Source organism: Leuciscus leuciscus, assembly GCF_965113295.1.
Source record: "Leuciscus leuciscus genome assembly, chromosome: 3".
Lineage (NCBI taxonomy): Eukaryota > Metazoa > Chordata > Actinopteri > Cypriniformes > Leuciscidae > Leuciscus > Leuciscus leuciscus.
The window spans coordinates 56,705,245-56,724,828 of record NC_138727.1 but is presented as its reverse complement, the minus strand read 5'-3'; the positions used below and the strand labels follow the sequence as shown (position 1 = coordinate 56,724,828).

At 36.1% G+C, this 19,584-nt stretch overlaps 1 protein-coding gene across 1 annotated transcript in view; it reads left to right on the top strand.

Annotated features, from left to right (window-relative positions):
- Nucleotides 1-19,584, top strand: part of LOC309493632 (hemicentin-1-like) — an 82,505-nt gene that overhangs the window by 17,183 nt on the left and 45,738 nt on the right. The window contains exons 4-10 of the mRNA XM_082162778.1: nucleotides 6,280-6,347; nucleotides 6,483-6,521; nucleotides 7,274-7,330; nucleotides 8,945-9,322; nucleotides 9,407-9,463; nucleotides 13,681-14,049; nucleotides 14,134-14,190. Coding sequence (XP_082018904.1) covers nucleotides 6,329-6,347; nucleotides 6,483-6,521; nucleotides 7,274-7,330; nucleotides 8,945-9,322; nucleotides 9,407-9,463; nucleotides 13,681-14,049; nucleotides 14,134-14,190 — 976 coding nt within the window. The 5' untranslated portion in view covers nucleotides 6,280-6,328. The remainder of the gene's footprint in view (nucleotides 1-6,279; nucleotides 6,348-6,482; nucleotides 6,522-7,273; nucleotides 7,331-8,944; nucleotides 9,323-9,406; nucleotides 9,464-13,680; nucleotides 14,050-14,133; nucleotides 14,191-19,584) is intronic.

Genomic DNA, 19,584 nt, shown 5'->3' with positions numbered 1-19,584 from the left:
ACACCGGAGAAAGCATCACACAACATGCTGGAAACTAAGGTAAACTCCCACTGCAACGTTACAATAATAGGCTACTTTTATCAGCTTGACGTTGAACTAATGCTCCATGCTCGTACCATGATAAGTATGGAACCCTATCAACCGTGCTGAATTTTGCCACTGCAAAGCACCACTTCACATTTTCTTCAGGAAATGTACATTCTAGGTTTGTAGATAAGTTTTCTCCATGACTCAAATGCCCTGCCGATGTTGAGCCGTGTTTTTTCACCCGAAGTTCATCCGATTCACGTCTGGCCTTACGAGCTTCAGCAGAAAAAAACTTTTTTGTTAGTTTTTTTATCAATATGTGGAGTTTGTGTTGGAGTCTGTGTTGTGCTGGGAGCAGGTCGTTTCTTAGTGTTATCAGACATGTCATAAGTTGCATAAGTCATAAGTCCATGTCATAAGTTGCAGTGTCGTCGCTGTTGAGTGCAAAATCAGTAGGCTAGGGCTCGGGAGCGCGCGTGCAGGTCACGTCACTGGATTTCGCAGTAAATCCGACCCGGCACCTTCACATAAAAATAAGAATACTTGCTTTCTGAGGTAATCGCAAAACCCGCAAAGTGGATCATTTTAATGTGAGATTACAACCCCTTCACACACAGGCAATAAAAAAAGGATTCATTTTAGTAGAAACGTTACATACAGCATCTTTAATCTTGCACAAATAAAACATTATATTACACTTAATTTTAGCATTTACTCTCCCATTCAAGTGCCATCGGCAAAGCATGCTGGGAAATAGACATCCCAGCCATTTCAGTTAAACTTAAGTTTGTTTAAATTAAAATAAATCATTTAATAAAACTCAAAACAATGAAATAGTTCAGTTTACTTAAAATATATCAGTTCTGTGAACTTGAAAGAAAAAGAAAGTGCTAAATACTCATAAAAGTTCATTTGACTGAACTAATTAGTTTAATTTAAGTTTGTCCTACTCAAACCAATTAGTTATTTTGAGCGTTAGGTTTTACAGTGCTGGAACATTGCTAAGATTAGATCTATGGTTTCCAAAAAAGAGATGGAGATGCTTGTCCATGCCTTTATTTCTACACGATTGGACTATTGCAATGTGCTGTACACTTGTTTGAATAAGTCTTCTTTAGATCGACTGCAAGTTGTACAAAATGTAGCTGCTAGGCTTTTGACTAGGACCAGCAGGAGGTCACACATTATGCATTTTACAGCAATCAGTTATGAATGATTTCAGCGATGAGGGAAGAAAAACAACAACATTATCAGCAGTTCAGATCAACAGTTTCCCAAAATCACCTGATCATATTTTCTCTTGGCTTTATATATATATTTGATATATGTATATAAAATAGACTGACTCTAATTTGAGAAAAATATCCTAGTTTGTGAAATAAAAAATGAAATTAAGCCATCTTTTGCAACATATCTATTTAAAATGTAACATACGAAAGTCTTAACTGTACATTCTTAAAACGGATGTGTTAAAAATAGTGTAGTGTCCAGTCCAGTGAAGTTTAATAAAGAGTTTGTTTGAACATTTGGATGTTTTAGACATCATGAATCTACATAGACAAGCTCTTATTGAGAATTAACTGAGTTTTAGATGTTTATGTTTCATTGAATGTTTAATTTGAAGTCACCAGAATCGTGATTAATGGCTCCTTTATTTGAGCTCTTGACCCTTTACTCTTCTTTTAGTTTTTTTTCTGGCTCCTTTAACTGTATTTTAATAAAATATATATGTTATGGTGAGAGATAATATGATCAGATGTTTCTTGATGATGTCATAATCATTCTATCCATCATAATATAAAATGTTTTCTAAAAATGTTAAGCTCCAACAGAAACTAGTCAAATACAGACCTCAAGAATCAGCATATTAATCTCAACAATGGTGACAAACGAAAAGCTTCATGCCGCAATGCATGCTGGGAGTCATGGATGAGATTTGCACTATGGTGGCACCCAGCATGCATTGCGGCATGAAGCTTTTTGTTTGTCACCATTGTTGAGATTCATGTGCTGATTCTTGATGTCTGTTTGATACCATAACCTGTAAGGTTCTGTATGAACTGTGTATTTAAGAACTAATTTTAAGGTAATTGTAATATGCTAATCCTTTTAAAAATATTTTTTTTTAAATATTACATTAATCTTTTAAAAATTGAACTCTTGCTGAGCTTAACAACCCTTCATGTCCATGATGATAATATCATCTGAGCATATTTCATTCTCTCATGGTTATTTCTGCTGTTTTAAATGTGTCAAAGTAAATAGACATTTACAGCGATAAGAAAACACTAATGTTGATGAGTCAAGGGTCAAGACCCCAAATTAAGCTGACACTAATCACGATTCTGGTGACTTTATATGAAACATTCATTGAATCGTCAACACCAAAACCTGTTAACTCTCAATAAGAGCTTCTGTAGAGTCTGACAGAAATAAAGTTAATCTGGTTATTAATAACAAGTGAAAGCAGCATTTGAAAAAGACATTGAAAAAGAGGCATGATGTGATTGGCTGCAAAAAAACACCCGTTAATCTTTAAGTTTTCATGAATTAAGATTTAATTGATTTATTTGAATGTATAGTTTTATTTATTTTAGAGCAGTTTATGGGATACCATATAAAATATACCTATCATTTTTTTCATAAACACAAACTCTCCTCCACCCAGTGCAATTCTATCCAGAGTTACATTTTAACACACATTGGGCTTTGACCAGGTCAGGACTCTTACTAACATTTTGAAGGATGAAACTTCATGAATAACTCCCGAGCACTTGTGATTCTTAATTTCTAGGAAAACAACAGAGCATTATTTAATTCGATGACTGATTTGTCTAAACGCCAGTGAGGGGTAGGTTTATCTGTGATATTTCTACTTTTGTATGTGTCCACTTACAATCAAATCAAAACATTGTGCTTTTGTAAAATAAAGAAAAATAAACAGGGTGTGCGTTCTTCCTCTCCGTCGCGGTGAACTTTTTTTTCTTGAGCACGTCTATAAACTGAAACAAAACTCAGCGAATACTTGTCACACATTTATGAGCCATATACCTTTATAAACATTTAAAGGGGTCATATAATGCCATTTTTGTACAAGCTAATATGATTCTTTAGGGTCTAAATTAAAAGTTTGTAATATACTTTAATTAAAAATTCTCATTAGTATTGTAAGAAAACACTAATTTTAGCTGGTCAAAAACAGCTCTGTTTTCAGCACGCCGTTTCAGTGCATGTGTCTTTAAATGATAATGAGCTTTGCTCACCCCGCCCCTCTGTTCTGTGCGTACACCGTTTGAATCACAATAACCACGCGTTGTTCATTATAAACGTGGGATTATGAATTATATTGAGAACGTCGTACATAGAAAACATGCTGTAATGTACCCTGAGTGTAAACCTAAAGGCGGCCGCACACCGGACGCGCAGCTCAGCGCCGCGTCGCGCCACGTCTAGGACAACTGTCACCTGAAAATCCGATAACATCAGCAATTTTCTGATTTCTGTAAATAAATATAAAACTAAATGTATATTGCAGCACAGGGTGAGGTCCGTATATACATTAACTACGATTTGAGACACATACATGTACATTTAATATAAAACTATGTAAATGGCGCTCTGTGGCGCGGCAGGATTTTGAACACGGTCCTGAGCCGCCGCGGACAGACGCCGAAAGGCGCCGCCAGTGTGTGTACTCTCATAGAGAATAATGTGTTCGAATTTAAAAGACGTGGCGCTGCGTGGCGCGCCGCCGAGCTGCGCGTCCGGTGTGCGACCCCCTTTAGATGCATTCATCGTGAAGCCTGCAGCAAGGTTTGCAAATTTCGCAAAGATTAATATAAATACTAATATAAAGGTTAATAAAACATTACACTCACATCTTCTGGAGGTTCAGCAGTAACACGTTGGTACCGATCCGTTTTTTCTCATTTGTAAAGCTGTCTGGTGTGAAATGATTAGCGTAAACATGAAAGCACAGACGGGAATCCCCGTGAGGGAATCCCCGCGTCAATCCTTTGGGCATATCGCTTCAAAAACAAAACTCAGCCACTGCTTCTTCAACGGCTCGGATTTAGGAACATCCAAATGACTGCTGTGTTCCTTATTACATCTAAGAACAGAACACCACAATCGTGTAGACGCCATTCTACTCCAGCATATCAACAATGGCGGACTACTATGACGACGGCTGTCACAGCTTGCTCAGGGCGGGTCTTGTGTTGAAGCACGGCTGTCAATCACAATCGCGGGAGGGGCGTACGATCTTATGACGTCACAATATCGAACGGCTTGATTTCAGAGATGGTCAAACATATAAGGAGATTAAAACAAAACCACTGGATGGATTTTAATCATGATAGGATGGTTGTGTACAGGCACTGCCAACAGACATTTCAGTGCAATCAACTTGTAAAAGTGCATGTACCATTATATGACCCCTTTAAGTGTGTACTTTTAAATGATCGGATTCAAACTGAAAACAAATATTCTCTGTTTAAGTAATTTGTATAAAACCAACAAGATGTCCAGCTTCTCAAACGCTTCCTAATTATTTTTAATTTGAACACGCCCACTCGCGCAAAAGATATTCACATGCAAATCTCCACATGGAACGCGATCGCGCTCATTACCTCAAACACAAAACACCAAAACACTTCACAAGTCTCTGCTTTTCGTCGAGTTTGAAAGGCGCACCGTGAGCTTACATTGGATTTACCTCAGAAGAAGAGGAACGCGATTTGAAGACAAGAAAGATGTAAGGTAAGAAATTCTTACATATTAGTTTGTTATTGTTGCATAAATTTCACATTGCAGTTGAACTGTTGCTAGATATATGGTGAATATTATAATATTTAGACCCGTGTTTACTGTTACTGTGTTTGTGGATATCTGCTCAAACGTAGATGTGTATATGGTAACCATAATGTTTTATATTTGAGCACAATCGCGTTTGAATGTATCATATTTTATACATTCGAAAAGCAAAACGCACCAAACGGCTTCATGTTTTTACTATTATCTCATTTCATATCATCATAACGAATGGAAACATTTGAAGTAACATGATAATCAATATATTTTTCTCTAGCTTAGTTGTTACTGAAATATTTTGGAAGATTTATATGCTGCTATGGTTATTGTTATTATTATTTTATGCAGCACTGCGCATAGCCTATGCCTACAAGGCACAACAAACCTGGTGTTCATTATTATATATTGTTGGAAACATTTGTGTGTGTGTGTATTCTGTGAATTTTAAAAAGCAATTTTAACCAGAAAAATCTAAAATGTATTCCCAAAATCGTGCAGGCCTAGTTTCTCTTGATATCAGTATGTTCACTTTTTTTTTCAGGGCCCAGATGCCACTCCTGCTGACTTCAACATTCACATGAGTCTCTGTACATGAACCTGGTAAAGTGAAAATCAAACACCTTGGAAATGAAAGGTATGTAGGAATGGCACAAAGGTCTCTGTCTTTGGATCATTGTTTTCAATTAGTGTTTTTTGTCATTTGTTGTGTATCTTTGGATTATGTTCTGTTGTAAATAAATCAAACAATCTAAAAGCCATTCTTTTTTAAATCTCCTCATTCTTTGTGCAAGGTTGCTCTGAATGACAGGGCCTAATAGCTCCTAATAGGGCAGTTAGGGGAGGGTCTTTGTCTTTCTCAGGTGTGAAAAGCTTACATATTAATGAGCTCCCGCATAAAGCTTTCTCACACAAAACACGTCGTAAAATTTTTAAATCAATATATTGTCTTATCTGAATGAGCAGTCAGGGTGATTTTCACATAGTTTTGGAGCAAATATTCTAGGCTACGTGATACAATTTTCAAAAGTCTTGTGAAGAAATAATCAGTATGGGTTTCATGGCCTTATTTCAGTGACAATTTGTTTTGGTATTTTCACAAACCACGCATAAATGTCATTATCTCAAAACTACAAACTTTTACATACATGCTGCTGATATATTATTGTAGCAGAGTTTGTTCTAAATACAGTGTAATTAGACTTTAGCCATGAAAATGTCACAAGTAACAGAAATAGGCATAAATGTCAGAGCATGTCAGAACACCTCCAGGGCCCAGAAAACAGCTCAGACCTCAGAGGGTTAAAAGTCTCAATTTGAACTCTGATCCAAAATCAAATGCTGTGGAATGTTTAACATGTGTCTTTGAAACAAAGAGAAAACAGCTTTTTATAAGTCATGCGTCAGTGCAATGGCTAATTTGTTTATTCTCTGTCTGTAAAGGAAACTCGTCCTCTGAACTGGTTTGTGGGTAAACAGAAATAAACGGACAATGGTTTCCTTTCATAAAGGTGAGTATTCTTCTTGTGTTTAAAGGTTGGCTCTCATTGCCCCAAAAACCTTATGAACTGTGAACACATGATGAATGTAGTTTTCTCAGACTCAGACTTTCAGTATTTTTTATTGACTTTTTCTTCATATTTCAGGTTTTATAAAAACTCATCCTCTCATCTCTGTTATTCTGTGTAAGTCTAAATAGTGTTTATTTTTTTATTTTTTTGTCTGTATGCTGATGTAATGACCAATGAATCAGATCTGGTTTATCCTTCACGTCACTTCACACAGTAAATTCCCCGGTGTTGAATTACCATCGCTCAGTGTTCATAAGGGAAACTCCAGCAGAGTGTTCAAAGAAACACAGAAGCAGTGTTAGAGTTAATGAGATAATTAAGTGATTAATTGAGTGATGATTGTTTGAGCATTGAAGACACCTGATGATAACAAGCAGAATCACTGAAGAAAAGAGAAACACAAGAACTACAACTGACTTCAACCACAGCTTAATGTGAAATCAACTGGAAAAAATGAAATCTCTATTTCAAACCAGACTGACTTTTTTTTCTGTAGATGTTAATGATTTATTGAAAATGTTAGTTTTTTATTGAATCGGTGTTTATTTTTGTTTTGCAATCTTACCTTTTTATATCAACACACACATCATACTTCATATAGATACTGTAGAGCTGCAAAGGTGCTTTTTTGTTAGTTTGAACTGAAAAGGCTTGAGAGTTTCATTAAGTGGAAAAGATGTGTGTGAATAATAATAATTTCTAAGATAGACAATACAATATTCTGTGAAAGGAAAAGTCATGATGACAGAACTTTCATTTTTGGGTGAACTATTATTTTAAGTACAAGCTTATATTTATATATGTTTATTTCTATTTTATTGTGTCCTAAACATGTTGATTCATTTGTATTTATAATTATTTTTTAGATGTCTTAAGACTGTACTTGGCCTTTTCAACTGTCTCACCGGCGACGACTGCAATAGGTAATGTACACTGAAAAAAACGTTTTGTCATTTCAACTTAGAAAATATACTTCATGTGGAAACATCTACAATAACTGGTTGAAATGTGGAAATGAAATACATTATTTAAGATTACTGATTAAACTGATTTCAACCAACCTAAAAAAAACAAGATTTTATTGAAGCATAACTGTCTGTAGATATAACCTGTGAACCTTTAGATATAGCCAATGAAATAAAGTAACACACAAAAATTGGACAGGAAATAGGCCTATATGAAAATATAAAATCTTATTATCTTATATCTTATTCTTCATTCAGTTCTGAACAGAATCAGATTTAACAGATTTGTTAAACGCTTATCAAAATAGAGTAGTGCTACAGCGCTATTATTATCAGAGCATGTGAGCAGAAACCCAGCCAGCACAGCCATGTGGGGCCCAAATGGGTTTGACCTGGGCTATCTAACTGGGACCCAGCCAGTTTTGTCCTCCGTTTCCATGTAGGTCCCACATGGGTTTGCCCAGATGAAATGAACACTGCTTAGTGTGCACACTACAGTCTGTTTAATGTAACACTTAATCAGTGTTGGAGGTAATGAGATAATTAAGTGATTGAATAATGATTGTGCATTATTGATGAACACCTGCTGTTAACAAGCAGAATCACTGAAGGAAAGAGATACACAAGAACTACTTCCAGCCACAGCTTTGGATGAAATCAACTGAAGATAAAATACATTACATCTCTAAAGATCTGGGGCCCGTTTCAATAAGGAGGTTCAACCAACTCTGAGTTGAAACTTGAACTCTGAGTTGACTTACCCTGAGATGGGAGTTAAGCGCGTGCACCACAACTATAAAAAGCCATTATCAATGGAGCACAGATATTATGAGTCACCATGGCAACAGCGCCAGACAAAAAAGAGGTCTTCATATTTCTCACCAGTACAAACATTATTACTGTAATTTTACAGTATTAGAACATTAATACGGTAATTTAATTAAAGGATTACTCTTAATTCATCTGTAATTTAAAGTAAAATCTGATGCAATTGCATTAGACTATAGAACAATTCTGTATATTTAACATACATTTTTAAAAGGTATAAACCTTCTCCCTCTACACACTTTGGGCAATTCAAGAATAATTCATGCAACAGTATATTGTTTATTTGAAAGCATTAAAAGTGCAGTTTCTTGTCTCTCCTTGTATTGTTCAAGTGGTTGAGGTTGATTTAGTAATAAGTAGACCAATACTTTCTAGAGATAGTCATTATTACATTAATCTAATTACACTGTTGAAGATGTCATTTGTAGTTAGTAATACACAGTGCTATTATATCCAGAGTTACATTTTAACACACATTGTGTGTTAAACATATACACAACATGTGTCAAAATACCATCAACACATGTTGTGTGTTGTTTTTTAACACATCTCTTTTAAGAGTGTATAAATGCATTTAAAAAATACTGTGGTTCGAAATGAATCACTCTGAATTAGCAAAAGAAGAAGAAGAAGAAGAAAAAGTAATGTCTTAAGCTGCACTTTTGGTTGCATTTTGTAATAAAACATGTTTTTCAGAAACTTGTTAATTTCGTAATATATGTTCATAAGTTAATCTCTCTGCAGACCCCTGCTACAACTACACTGTGCTGGACGATACATGGAGATCCATCAGTAAAACAGATGGCTTACATTACAATATCTCCAACTGTGACACGTCTGTCTCCTGGAGCGGCTGGTATCGTCTCTTCATTAACAACATGAGCGCTCATATCCCAGACACATGTGTTGCTCCGTTCAGCTGTGGCACTGATACCGCACTGTGGATCCGTGGTGGACACCCAACAGTAACAGATGGAGTCGTGACTCGTGATGTCTGCGGTTACGCTTACAGTTACTGCTGCGCTTACGGGTCTTTTCCCATTAAAGTCAAAGCCTGTCCAGACAATTATTATGTCTATGAGCTGGTTAGTCCAACTTTCTGTGATTCAGCATACTGTGCAGGTAATTATATTCACATGAGCTCTTTGTTCACACTCATGATACAGTCTCCTCTGTTCATTAATCACTATTCATCCAAACTTTCAGACACTGGCAGCATTAACACCAGCCCTACAACTGTCACACCAGTGGCCATATCACCTGGTAATGTTACACACTGTTTCTATTGGCTTATTTTCTGAGTGTTTTCTAATGTATGTAGGCTACAGATCAGGGCTGCATTTCCCAAAAGACACAATGGTCTCTACATGCTTTTGGGAAACGCTGCTCTGTACCATAGATGTGTGCGTGTGTCAGAATAAAATACTTACTCTACCAGTAAAATACATTATACACAGTAAATTCCCCGGTGTTAAATTAACACCGCTCGGTGTTCATATGGGAACCACCAGCAGGGTGTTAAAAGTAACACTGATGCAGTGTTAGAGTTAATTTGATAACTAAATAAGTAATTGAGTGATGATTGTTCGATTATTGAAGACACCTGATGATAACAAGCAGAATCGTTGAGAAACAAAACAACACAGAGAAACAAAAGAACCACAACTGACTTCCAGACATAGCTTTAGGTGAAATCAACTGAAAAGACATGAAATCGCTCTTATTACAAACCAGTTTGACCTTATTTCTGTCATTCATCTACAGAAGTTCTTTTTGAGAATGAACAAATTTTGACAATTTATATATTTTTTATGTTAGTTGTTGACTTTGTAACAGTGTTCACTAAAACATAATTTGTTGCAAAGGAAACCATAAACTAAGATATGATATATATTTCATCATCATAAAAAGAATGTTTGACGAATGTCATAACTGACTAAAAGATATAACTTGTTATTAAGGCGAGACACTACAGGTGAATAGGGTAAAAATTTTAACTAGCAGATATCACCATGAAACTTTCCCAGTTGATTACCTACATTAAGATGAGAAAAAAATGTATTACAAGTTTTCTGTAATTTAATGTTTAAATATGCAAATTAGGCTATATCTAATTAAATATGCGCTAATTTGTATATATTTAAAAAAACGAAATCTGAGTATTGGATAAATCCAGGTTAAAAAATATTTTTTCATTGTGTTCACATATGAGATGGGAAAAAAATACAGAGGGATTTATGGATATCTACTTCTGTTATCCTGTAAATCAGAATATACTGTCAATAGCCTTAAAAAAATGATTTTCGCCATGTTTTTGGGAATAAAATGTTACGTATATCAGGCTAGGAATAATATATTTACAAATCCCTCTGTAAATGTCTTCATAATATAACTAGGTACAAGACTGGAAAGTTTGGTGTATATAGGTCAGGGCTCGAGACTAACGGCGTCCTATCGTCCTGGGGACGATAGAAAATGTGTTTAGGACGAACAGAAATATTCTCCAGGACGCCTACAGGACGAAAGACATTTTTGTATGCGTGTTCATTTATTTCTAGCCTATTAGGGTAACTTACTTAGAAAATGGCAAAATTAACCGACCAAGCGCTGACTACAACGGAGCGCGTCTTCTCATGCTGTTACTATAGTTACTATCACTGGCCGACTACTCACCCGGAGACTTGTTTTGCGGTACATCTATCACATGGCTTATTTTCACAGACAAAAACGAGACGATAACTAAATAAAACTAGTTTTGAATGACAAAAACCCTGACGAAAATCTATTGACATTTTCGTCAACGAATAAAACCTAGACAAAAATGTTAGATAGTGACGATTTGGGAAGCGATCCAGTCAGAACTGATGTCCTGCGTTTGTGGTAGATGCGCACATTTGTACTGTAATGTGCTGATCTACCCAGCGGCACACGGGTTGACATGCGCTGAATCCTGCATGTCTCATAAAACGTTAAAAAACTTAAACGTCTGGGAGAATGAGTAGAGCAGACATAGATCTGAATAAGAGTGACGACGCAAAAAAAGAGCTCTATTCGGTACGGTTTTCTGTGCGCACACACCCGACCCGAAGCGTGCAGCCATGCACATAGACACCTATACAGCTCGCCAGTACTGAATTGAGCTCTCTTTCGTGTCTGAGTGGACAAATACACACAACATTATGTCGAAATGTCCGTTTTGGAGAGTATTCACGTAAACTATGTTGGTTATGTCTTAAACAGTTGTGAGTGTATCGGATGTGCATCAGTGCAATTGGATCCGCATGTCATTGGACATGATCCGATGTCTTAAAGTGACAGTGGGTAATAAACCTAATGCGGTCTGTGTCCTTAATATTGATCAAGCAACAAAAGAAAAAGAGAAAAGCATTCACTGCTCGTTAATAGCTTTAATAATGATTCATTATATTTAATTCATACAAATAAATATGTCTGCTGCTTGAAAGAATAAAGAATGATGATATTTTTTAGATATGTAGTCACCAGTATTTATTTGTTATTTTTAATCCAACCAACTCAAAAACGTTTTGAGCTGTATGTATTTTTCTTATTTTTCGTATATGTAAAAAAAAAAAAAATCTGCATGAATACAAAACAGCATTTAACTCCTGTTATTTTTTATTAAATCTGTTTTTTACCTGTTTACAGATAACTACTTTGAATGGAGCTAAATACATATAATAATATATATCATAAACATTTTAATGGTGTTTTTATTATGTAACTAACAACTATAGATGATAATAACAAAGTACAGAAACAACATGTTTATTTTGGGACGGTTGACATTCACTTTAGGACGGTTCAAATCGTTTTTCAGGACGGTTCCAGGACGGAGGTGAAAAAAGTTAGTCTGGAGCCCTGATATAGGTGCTACTGAAGTGGAGAATTCGAACTTGGAGTTTGAGAGAAAAGTCATTTTGAGAAAACGGGCTTTAAAGATTTATCATCAGCCAATGAGATTGCGCATTCAGCCCTTTTACTTTCACGATTGGTTGCTGATAAAAAGGAAATGACCATATTTGGATCCGTCGGCATTGTACAGTGAAGAGAGAGCTATCCAGCGGTGCCTGTGATGACAGAGAGCAGACAGAGATCGCGGATCGGCGGGATGATTTACAACGACAACTTTTGTTGAATTTATGAGAAATCTACTGACGCAAACAGACAAAGTGTAGTAAAATAAAGACCTAAATGTGTATTTCTGACTTTTTTTCACCACAGTCTGAAAGAAGACATGCTATTGAAGACAAATAGCCAAAAATCTCAAAATTGACCAGTAAAAAAAAAGCAATGTTTTTGCCTGCCGTGTCTCGCCTTAACAGATTTTTACCATCAATATTTTTTTATCTATAGATCAAACATTCTGAATTTTAACTTCTAAATACATTGGGAGAAAATAAACCGAAGACACACAGACAGACAGACAGACAGACAGACAGACAGACAGACAGACACACACACACACACACACACACACACACACACACACACACAGACAGCGGAGAGCACACAAACACACAACGGAGAGCACACACACACACAGTGGAGAGCACACACACACACAGAGAGCACACACACACACACACACACACACACACACACACACAGAGGAGAACACACACACACACACACACACACACACACACACACAGTGGAGAGTACACAAACACACAGTGGAGAGCACACACACACACACACACACACACACACACAGAGGAGAACACACACACAGTGTAGAGCACACACACACACACACACAGCGGAGGGAACACACACCTTTTCTTCTTCTTTGTCCATCAGAGCAGAGGTCCTGTAGCTGACACGAGTCACGACTACACTGCCCTCTATAGGACTGGTGCAGTCGGAGTGTGTCGAATCTGTCCATCCTGAGCTTTAGTGACACTTTTCTGAGCACCTCGTGTCTGATCTCTTCTCAGCTCAAACACTGACTGTCACTGAGTGAACGACAGATCTCTCTCTCTCTCTCAATAGTGCTAGTTTAGAGTCAGACCCGGTCAAACCACTGATACAGTGTTGCTGAGGACACTACACTGTAAAATAAAGTTATTTTCTGTAAAAAAAAAAAAAAAAATTATTTACTGAAATCATTTATTTTATTTGTTTATTATTTGCATATGAAATATTGAGGAAACTGAATGTCAGATTGTTACTTTAATATTAGTTTATGACCCATGTTTCCCGCTGAAAACTTGGCAATGTTAGGTAATTTGTCTAAAATGTATTTTTATTTAAGACACATTGAAGTTTAAATAATCCTATAAATGCATTTGAAAAAATATTGTGGATCAAAATGAATCGCTCCAAATTAGCAGAAGAAGAAGAAGAAGAAGAAAAAGTAATGTCTAAAGCTGCACTTTTGGTTACATTTTGTAATAAAACATGTTTTTCAGAAACTTGTTAATTTCTTAATATATGTTCATAAGTTTATCTCTCTGCAGACCCCTGCTACAACTACACTGTGCTGGACGATACATGGAGATCCATCAATAATATAAATTCTTCAGTCAGAAACTGTGACAAGTCTGTCTCCTGGAGCGGCTGGTATCGTCTCTTCATTAACAACACTAGCGCTCATATCCCAGACACATGTGTTGCTCAGTCCAGCTGTGGCGCTGATATCGCACTGTGGATACGTGGTGGACACCCAACAGTAACAGATGGAGTCGTCACTCGAGATGTCTGCGGTTACGGTTGGAGTTACTGCTGCTTTCTCGGGTCTTTTCCCATTAAAGTCAAAGCCTGTCCAGACGATTATTATGTCTATGAGCTGGTTAGTCCAACTGGTTTCTGTTCAGCCTACTGTGCAGGTAATTATATTCACATGAGCTCTTTCTACACACTCATGATATTTGTGTCTCTGTTCATTAATCACTATTCATCCAAACTTTCAGACACTGGCAGCATTAACACCAGCCCTACAACTGTCACACCAGTGACCATCTCACCTGGTAATGTTACACACTGTGTCTCTATTGGCTTATTTTCTGAATGTTTTCTTACGTATGTAGGCTACAGCCCAGCCACCACAGCCATGTGGGGCCCAAATGGGTTTGACCTGGGCTATCTAACTGGGACCCAGCCAGGGTGCACACTAGAGGCTGTTTAATGTAACATAATCAGCATTGGAGGTAATGAGATAATTAAGTGATTGAATAATGATTGTGTATTAGTGATGAACACCTGCTGTTAACAAGCAGAATGACTGAAGGAAAGAGAAACACAAGAACTACTTCCAGCCACAGCCTTGGATGAAATCAACTGAAGATAAAATACATTACATCTCTCAAGATCTGATTAAACAACTCCACAAACAGCATTACCAGCTTACATTAAGATGAGAAAAAAATGTATTACAAGTTTTCTGTAATTTAATGTTTAAATATGCAAATTAGGCAATATCTAATTAAATATGCGCTAATTTGTATATATTTTAAAAAACGAAATCTGAGTACAGATTAAAAATTATTTTTTCATTGTGTTCACATATTAGATGTGGAAAAAATTACAGAGGGATTTATGGATATCTACTTTTGTTATCCTGTAAATCAGAATATACTGTCAATAGCCTTAAAGGGGTGGTTGATTGTGATTTCACTTTTTTCATTTTAAATGGTGTGTAATGTTGCTGTTGGTGCATGAACAGTATCTGCAAAGTTGCTGCGCTGAAAGTTCAACGTAAGCAGAGATATCGTCTTTTAAAAATCAGGAAGTTTAATGCCTACAAAAACGACTGGAATGGGACTACAACGAGATACTTCCCGGGTTTTATACGTAACTAACCCATGCAAAAAAGGGGGCATGGCCATATTTCTGCGGCTTTGTCGAAGAGGAAGAGTTATAGTGGAGAGCTGTAGCCATGCCGTCGAAAGTGTGTTATTTTCACCCAGCTGCCAGGTCTTCTGTGTTCGGGCTTCATACGGACGCTGTAGTTCGTCAACAATGGCTAAAATTTATGTTTGATTATGTTCCTGAAAATTTCAATCGTAATAGCTCTCTGTGCTGCGCATTTTACGGAAGACAGCTTCCAGAATCTCCACGAATTCAATGCCGGATTCAACAAGAAACTGTTACTAAAACATGAAGCAGTTCCAACTTTAAAACCAGAGGCAGCAGTTGTTGGGCCACAACCTGTAAGTAAGACTATAATGTTTGCATGTATAATTTCAGACGTAATGTTTTAGTTTTATCAAGGACGTAAACAAATGCCAGCGCTGGCTTTAGTAGCCACTTACACGTACAAACGCGTACAAACATTTTGGACCTGAATTTGTAATTATGTACTAATTTTGTAAATGTATTTTCCATGTATATTTTATGACGTAATTTTTCGATTTGATTAAGAACGTAAACCAATGCCAACGCTGTTTGTTTATAGCCAGTTAGTTCGATGCTATTTTGTGTGTATAAGACAAACGTGTATAAAGTTAAAAAAATTATATGTAATCGCAACAGCCAACTTCAGCTGCTGAAGTTAAAACAATAACTTTAAAAAACGGTATTACTCAGTCATTTATTCAGTTATATTAAATGTTTAATCAGGAGAAAACCGTATCTCAAAAGCTAACAAGCAGCAGTAGCATTTTCAAGTAACAGCGTATCGAAATTCTTATATAATAATAGTAGATTCTAATAGAATAGAATAGAATAATAATAATAAAAAATGTACCATTCAGAAACGTTTTGTAAGAGCCGTGTTTGGGGAGGTTGCTTGATTCTCTTCATTGCCGCTTTCTGGGTCTGATTCTGGCTCAAACTGATACGGCAGTATTGACACCATTATTTACATTTGACCGGAGCACATGCGACTTTCGCCCGTAAAGGTAATGGGCGTGAAGTTTCCGGACAACATGCACTACGCAGTTTAGCCAATTACAACACACCGGCCCAACTAACCAATCTGAGCCCATTGCCTGTTTCTGAGGGAGTGGTTTCATAGAATCAGGAAGTCAACCGGTCGTTCAAATGACAGAGGAGAAAGCAGCTTACAATAAAGGTGAAATTTATGAAAAATAAGACTTAAAAAAAAAAAAAAACCCGAAGACATGTTATATTGCACCCCATAAACACAATCATGCAAAGAAAAAAAGCAGTAAACCACCCCTTTAAAAAAATGATTTTCGCCATGTTTTTTGGAATAAAATGTTATATAAATCAGGCTAGGAATAATATATTTACAAATCCCTCTGTAAATATCTTCATAATATAACTAGGTACAAGACTGGAAAGTTTGGTGTATATAGGTGCTACTGAAGTGGAGATTTCGGACTTGGAGTTTGAGAGAAAGGTCATTTTGAGAAAACGGGCTTTAAAGATTTATCATCAGCCAATGAGATTTTACCTTTTACTTTCACGATTGGTTGCTGATAAAAAGGAAATGACCATATTTGGATCCGACAGCATTGTACAGTGAAGAGAGAGCTATCCAGCCGTGCGTGTGATGACAGAGAGCAGACAGAGATCGCGGATCGGCGGGATGATTTACCACGACAACTTTTGTTGAATTTATGCGAAATCTACAGACGCAAACAGACAAAGTGTAATAAAATAAAGACCTAATTGTGTATTTCAGACTTTTTTTCACCACAGTCTGAAAGAAGACATGTTATTGAAGACAAATATCCAAAAATCTCAAAATTGACCAGTGAAAAAAAAAAATATGTTTTTGCCTGCCGTGTCTCGCCTTAAGTTTATTAACTCAAACAATTTAAGCATAAAAAAAATAAAATTGATTTGTGTCCAAGTAACTCAAAAACGTATTGTCAAGTACTAAGTCCATTCAATTAATATAACTCAAATCTATGAAGTACACTCTAAATCCGAATAAGTTGTCAGAACTCAAAACATTTAAGACAATTAATTGTCTTCTATTATTCTGAAACTTAAAGTACATTAATTCATATAATTAACTTAAAACTTTCATGTAATCTAAATGTGAACACTTTTATTAGTATTAACTTAGCTTTTAAAAGCGAATCCGTTAACATACTAATTTGCTAACATATTAGCAGTAGTATGTTATACAGAAGCACTTGCTGTATGAGTGAAACAATAAAAAAGGGATTATTTGCTCTCAAATCAAGCTGCATGCACCATTTGTCACCATGATGGAAACTATCCTACGCTGTAAAAAAATCCTAATTTTACAGAAAATAACTGTGATTTTTTTGACGATCGTTTTCTTTAATTTTAAATTGTACTCAAAACACTGTAAAATTACAAATAATATCGGTAAAATAAAAATTCAGCTGTTATTTTAGGTATTGTGACATTAATGACAAATTCCAGTAATTCATATTTTTATACAGTATTTTGTATTTTTCATATAGTATTTTTTCTGTTTTCTTAAATTACATAAAAACGTATGTAAAATTACAAATATAATCTGTAATTAAACAGTAACAGAACAGTTAAATACTGAAATGGTCAAATGACTGTCAGCTCCCCAAAAAACTGTAAAACATCCTAAATTAAATAAACTGAAAAACACTGTTATTTTACAGGTATTTCCTGAATAATCACGATCATATACCTTCATTGTAAAAAAATCGTAAAAAAGGGTCAAATGACTGTCAGCTGCGGCTGCCAAACAAAAACCATAAAATTAAAGTAAAATATGCTAATTTAAATAAAGTGTAAAAAACTTTAAAATAAATTTGATGTCACCATGATTGAGATCAGTGTCTGCTTTAGTTGGGCTCATGACCCTTTAAGGGATACTTCACCGTTTTTTCATATTAAACTATGTTATTCCCTTAACTAAGACGAGTTGATACATACCTCTCTCGTCTCAGTGCGTGCACTAAATCTCTCTGTCTTGCGGCGAAACTTTGTTAGCCCAGTTCATTTAATATGGGCCAAGCAGAGAAGCTACCAAACACCTCCACGTTTTCCCTATTTAAATACAGTTACTCGCGAAGTGTAACTCGACCTAGGACGGTGACACAAAACAAAACGTTGCGCTTTTCTAAGCGTGTAAAATGGATAACTATTTTGTATGGCGGAATACCATAGCAAGTGCTTGTAAGCACTTCGACTTGGCGCAGTAATATCTTCACTCGTGAAAAATCCTCTCACTGGCCCCCGCTCCCTCTAGTGAAGATATTACTGCGCCAAGTCGAAGTGCTTACAAGCACTTGCTATGGTATTCCGCCATACAAAATAGTTATCCATTTTACACGCTTAGAAAAGCGCAACGTTTTGTTTTGTGTCACCGTCCTAGGTCGAGGATGAGATTTGTACTATGGTGGCACCCAGCATGCTTTGCGGCATGAAGCTTTTCGTTTATCACCATTGTTAAAATTCATGTGCTGATTCTTGATGTCTGTTTGATGGCTTAGACTGTAAGGTTCTGTACAAACTGTGTAATAAAAAACTGATTTTAAGCTAATTGTAATATGCTAATCCTTTTAAAAGTCATATTTTAAATATTACATTATCCTTTCAAATATTGAACTCTTGCTGAGCTTAACAACCCTACACAATATTATCATCTGAGCTTATTTCTCTCATGGTTATTTTTGCTGTTTTAAATGTGTTAAATAAAATTCACATTTACAGTAATCAGAGAAAATTTATGTTAAAGAGTCAAGGGTCAAGAGCCCAAATAAAGCTGACACTAATCACGATTCTGGTGACTTTAAATGAAACATTCAATGAATCATCAACACCAACACCTGTCAATTCTCAATAAGAGCTTCTGTAGAGTCTGACAGAAATAAAGTTAATCTGGTTATTAATAACAAGTGAAAGCAGCATTTGAAAAAGACATTGAAAAAGGGACATGATGTGATTGGCTGCCAAAAAAACACCCATTAATCTTTAAAGGGTAACTAAACCCCTGGTCAGAGCCTGACTCCACCCACTGGCAATATTTGAAAAATGCTGGAAAAGTAGGCAGAGCCCAGTGGAGAGGGGGCGTGTATCTGAGACGTATCTCTCTGCAGGCAAGGGCGTGGTTAGCTGGTACCCTCTGACATCACCGGCCACCACAACTTCCAATAGGAAAATTCAACTGCAGTAGCCACTGTTCAACCTGAAGAGGGCAGCACTCAGACGTTTTTACACCATATTTTGTAAAATTAAAACACTTTAAACACAAATGTAAAAAAAATTACTTGAATCAATGAACAGCACTAATAAAGCCCCATTCTTACAGATCATTAACTAAAAAAAGTTGGTTTAGGGTTTAGTTACCCTTTAAGTTTTCATGAATTAAGATTTAATTTATTTATTTGAATGTATTGTTTTATTTATTTTAGAGCATTTTATGGGATACCATATAAAATATACCTATAATTTCTTTCATAAACACAAACTCTCCTCCAACCAGTGCTATTCTATCC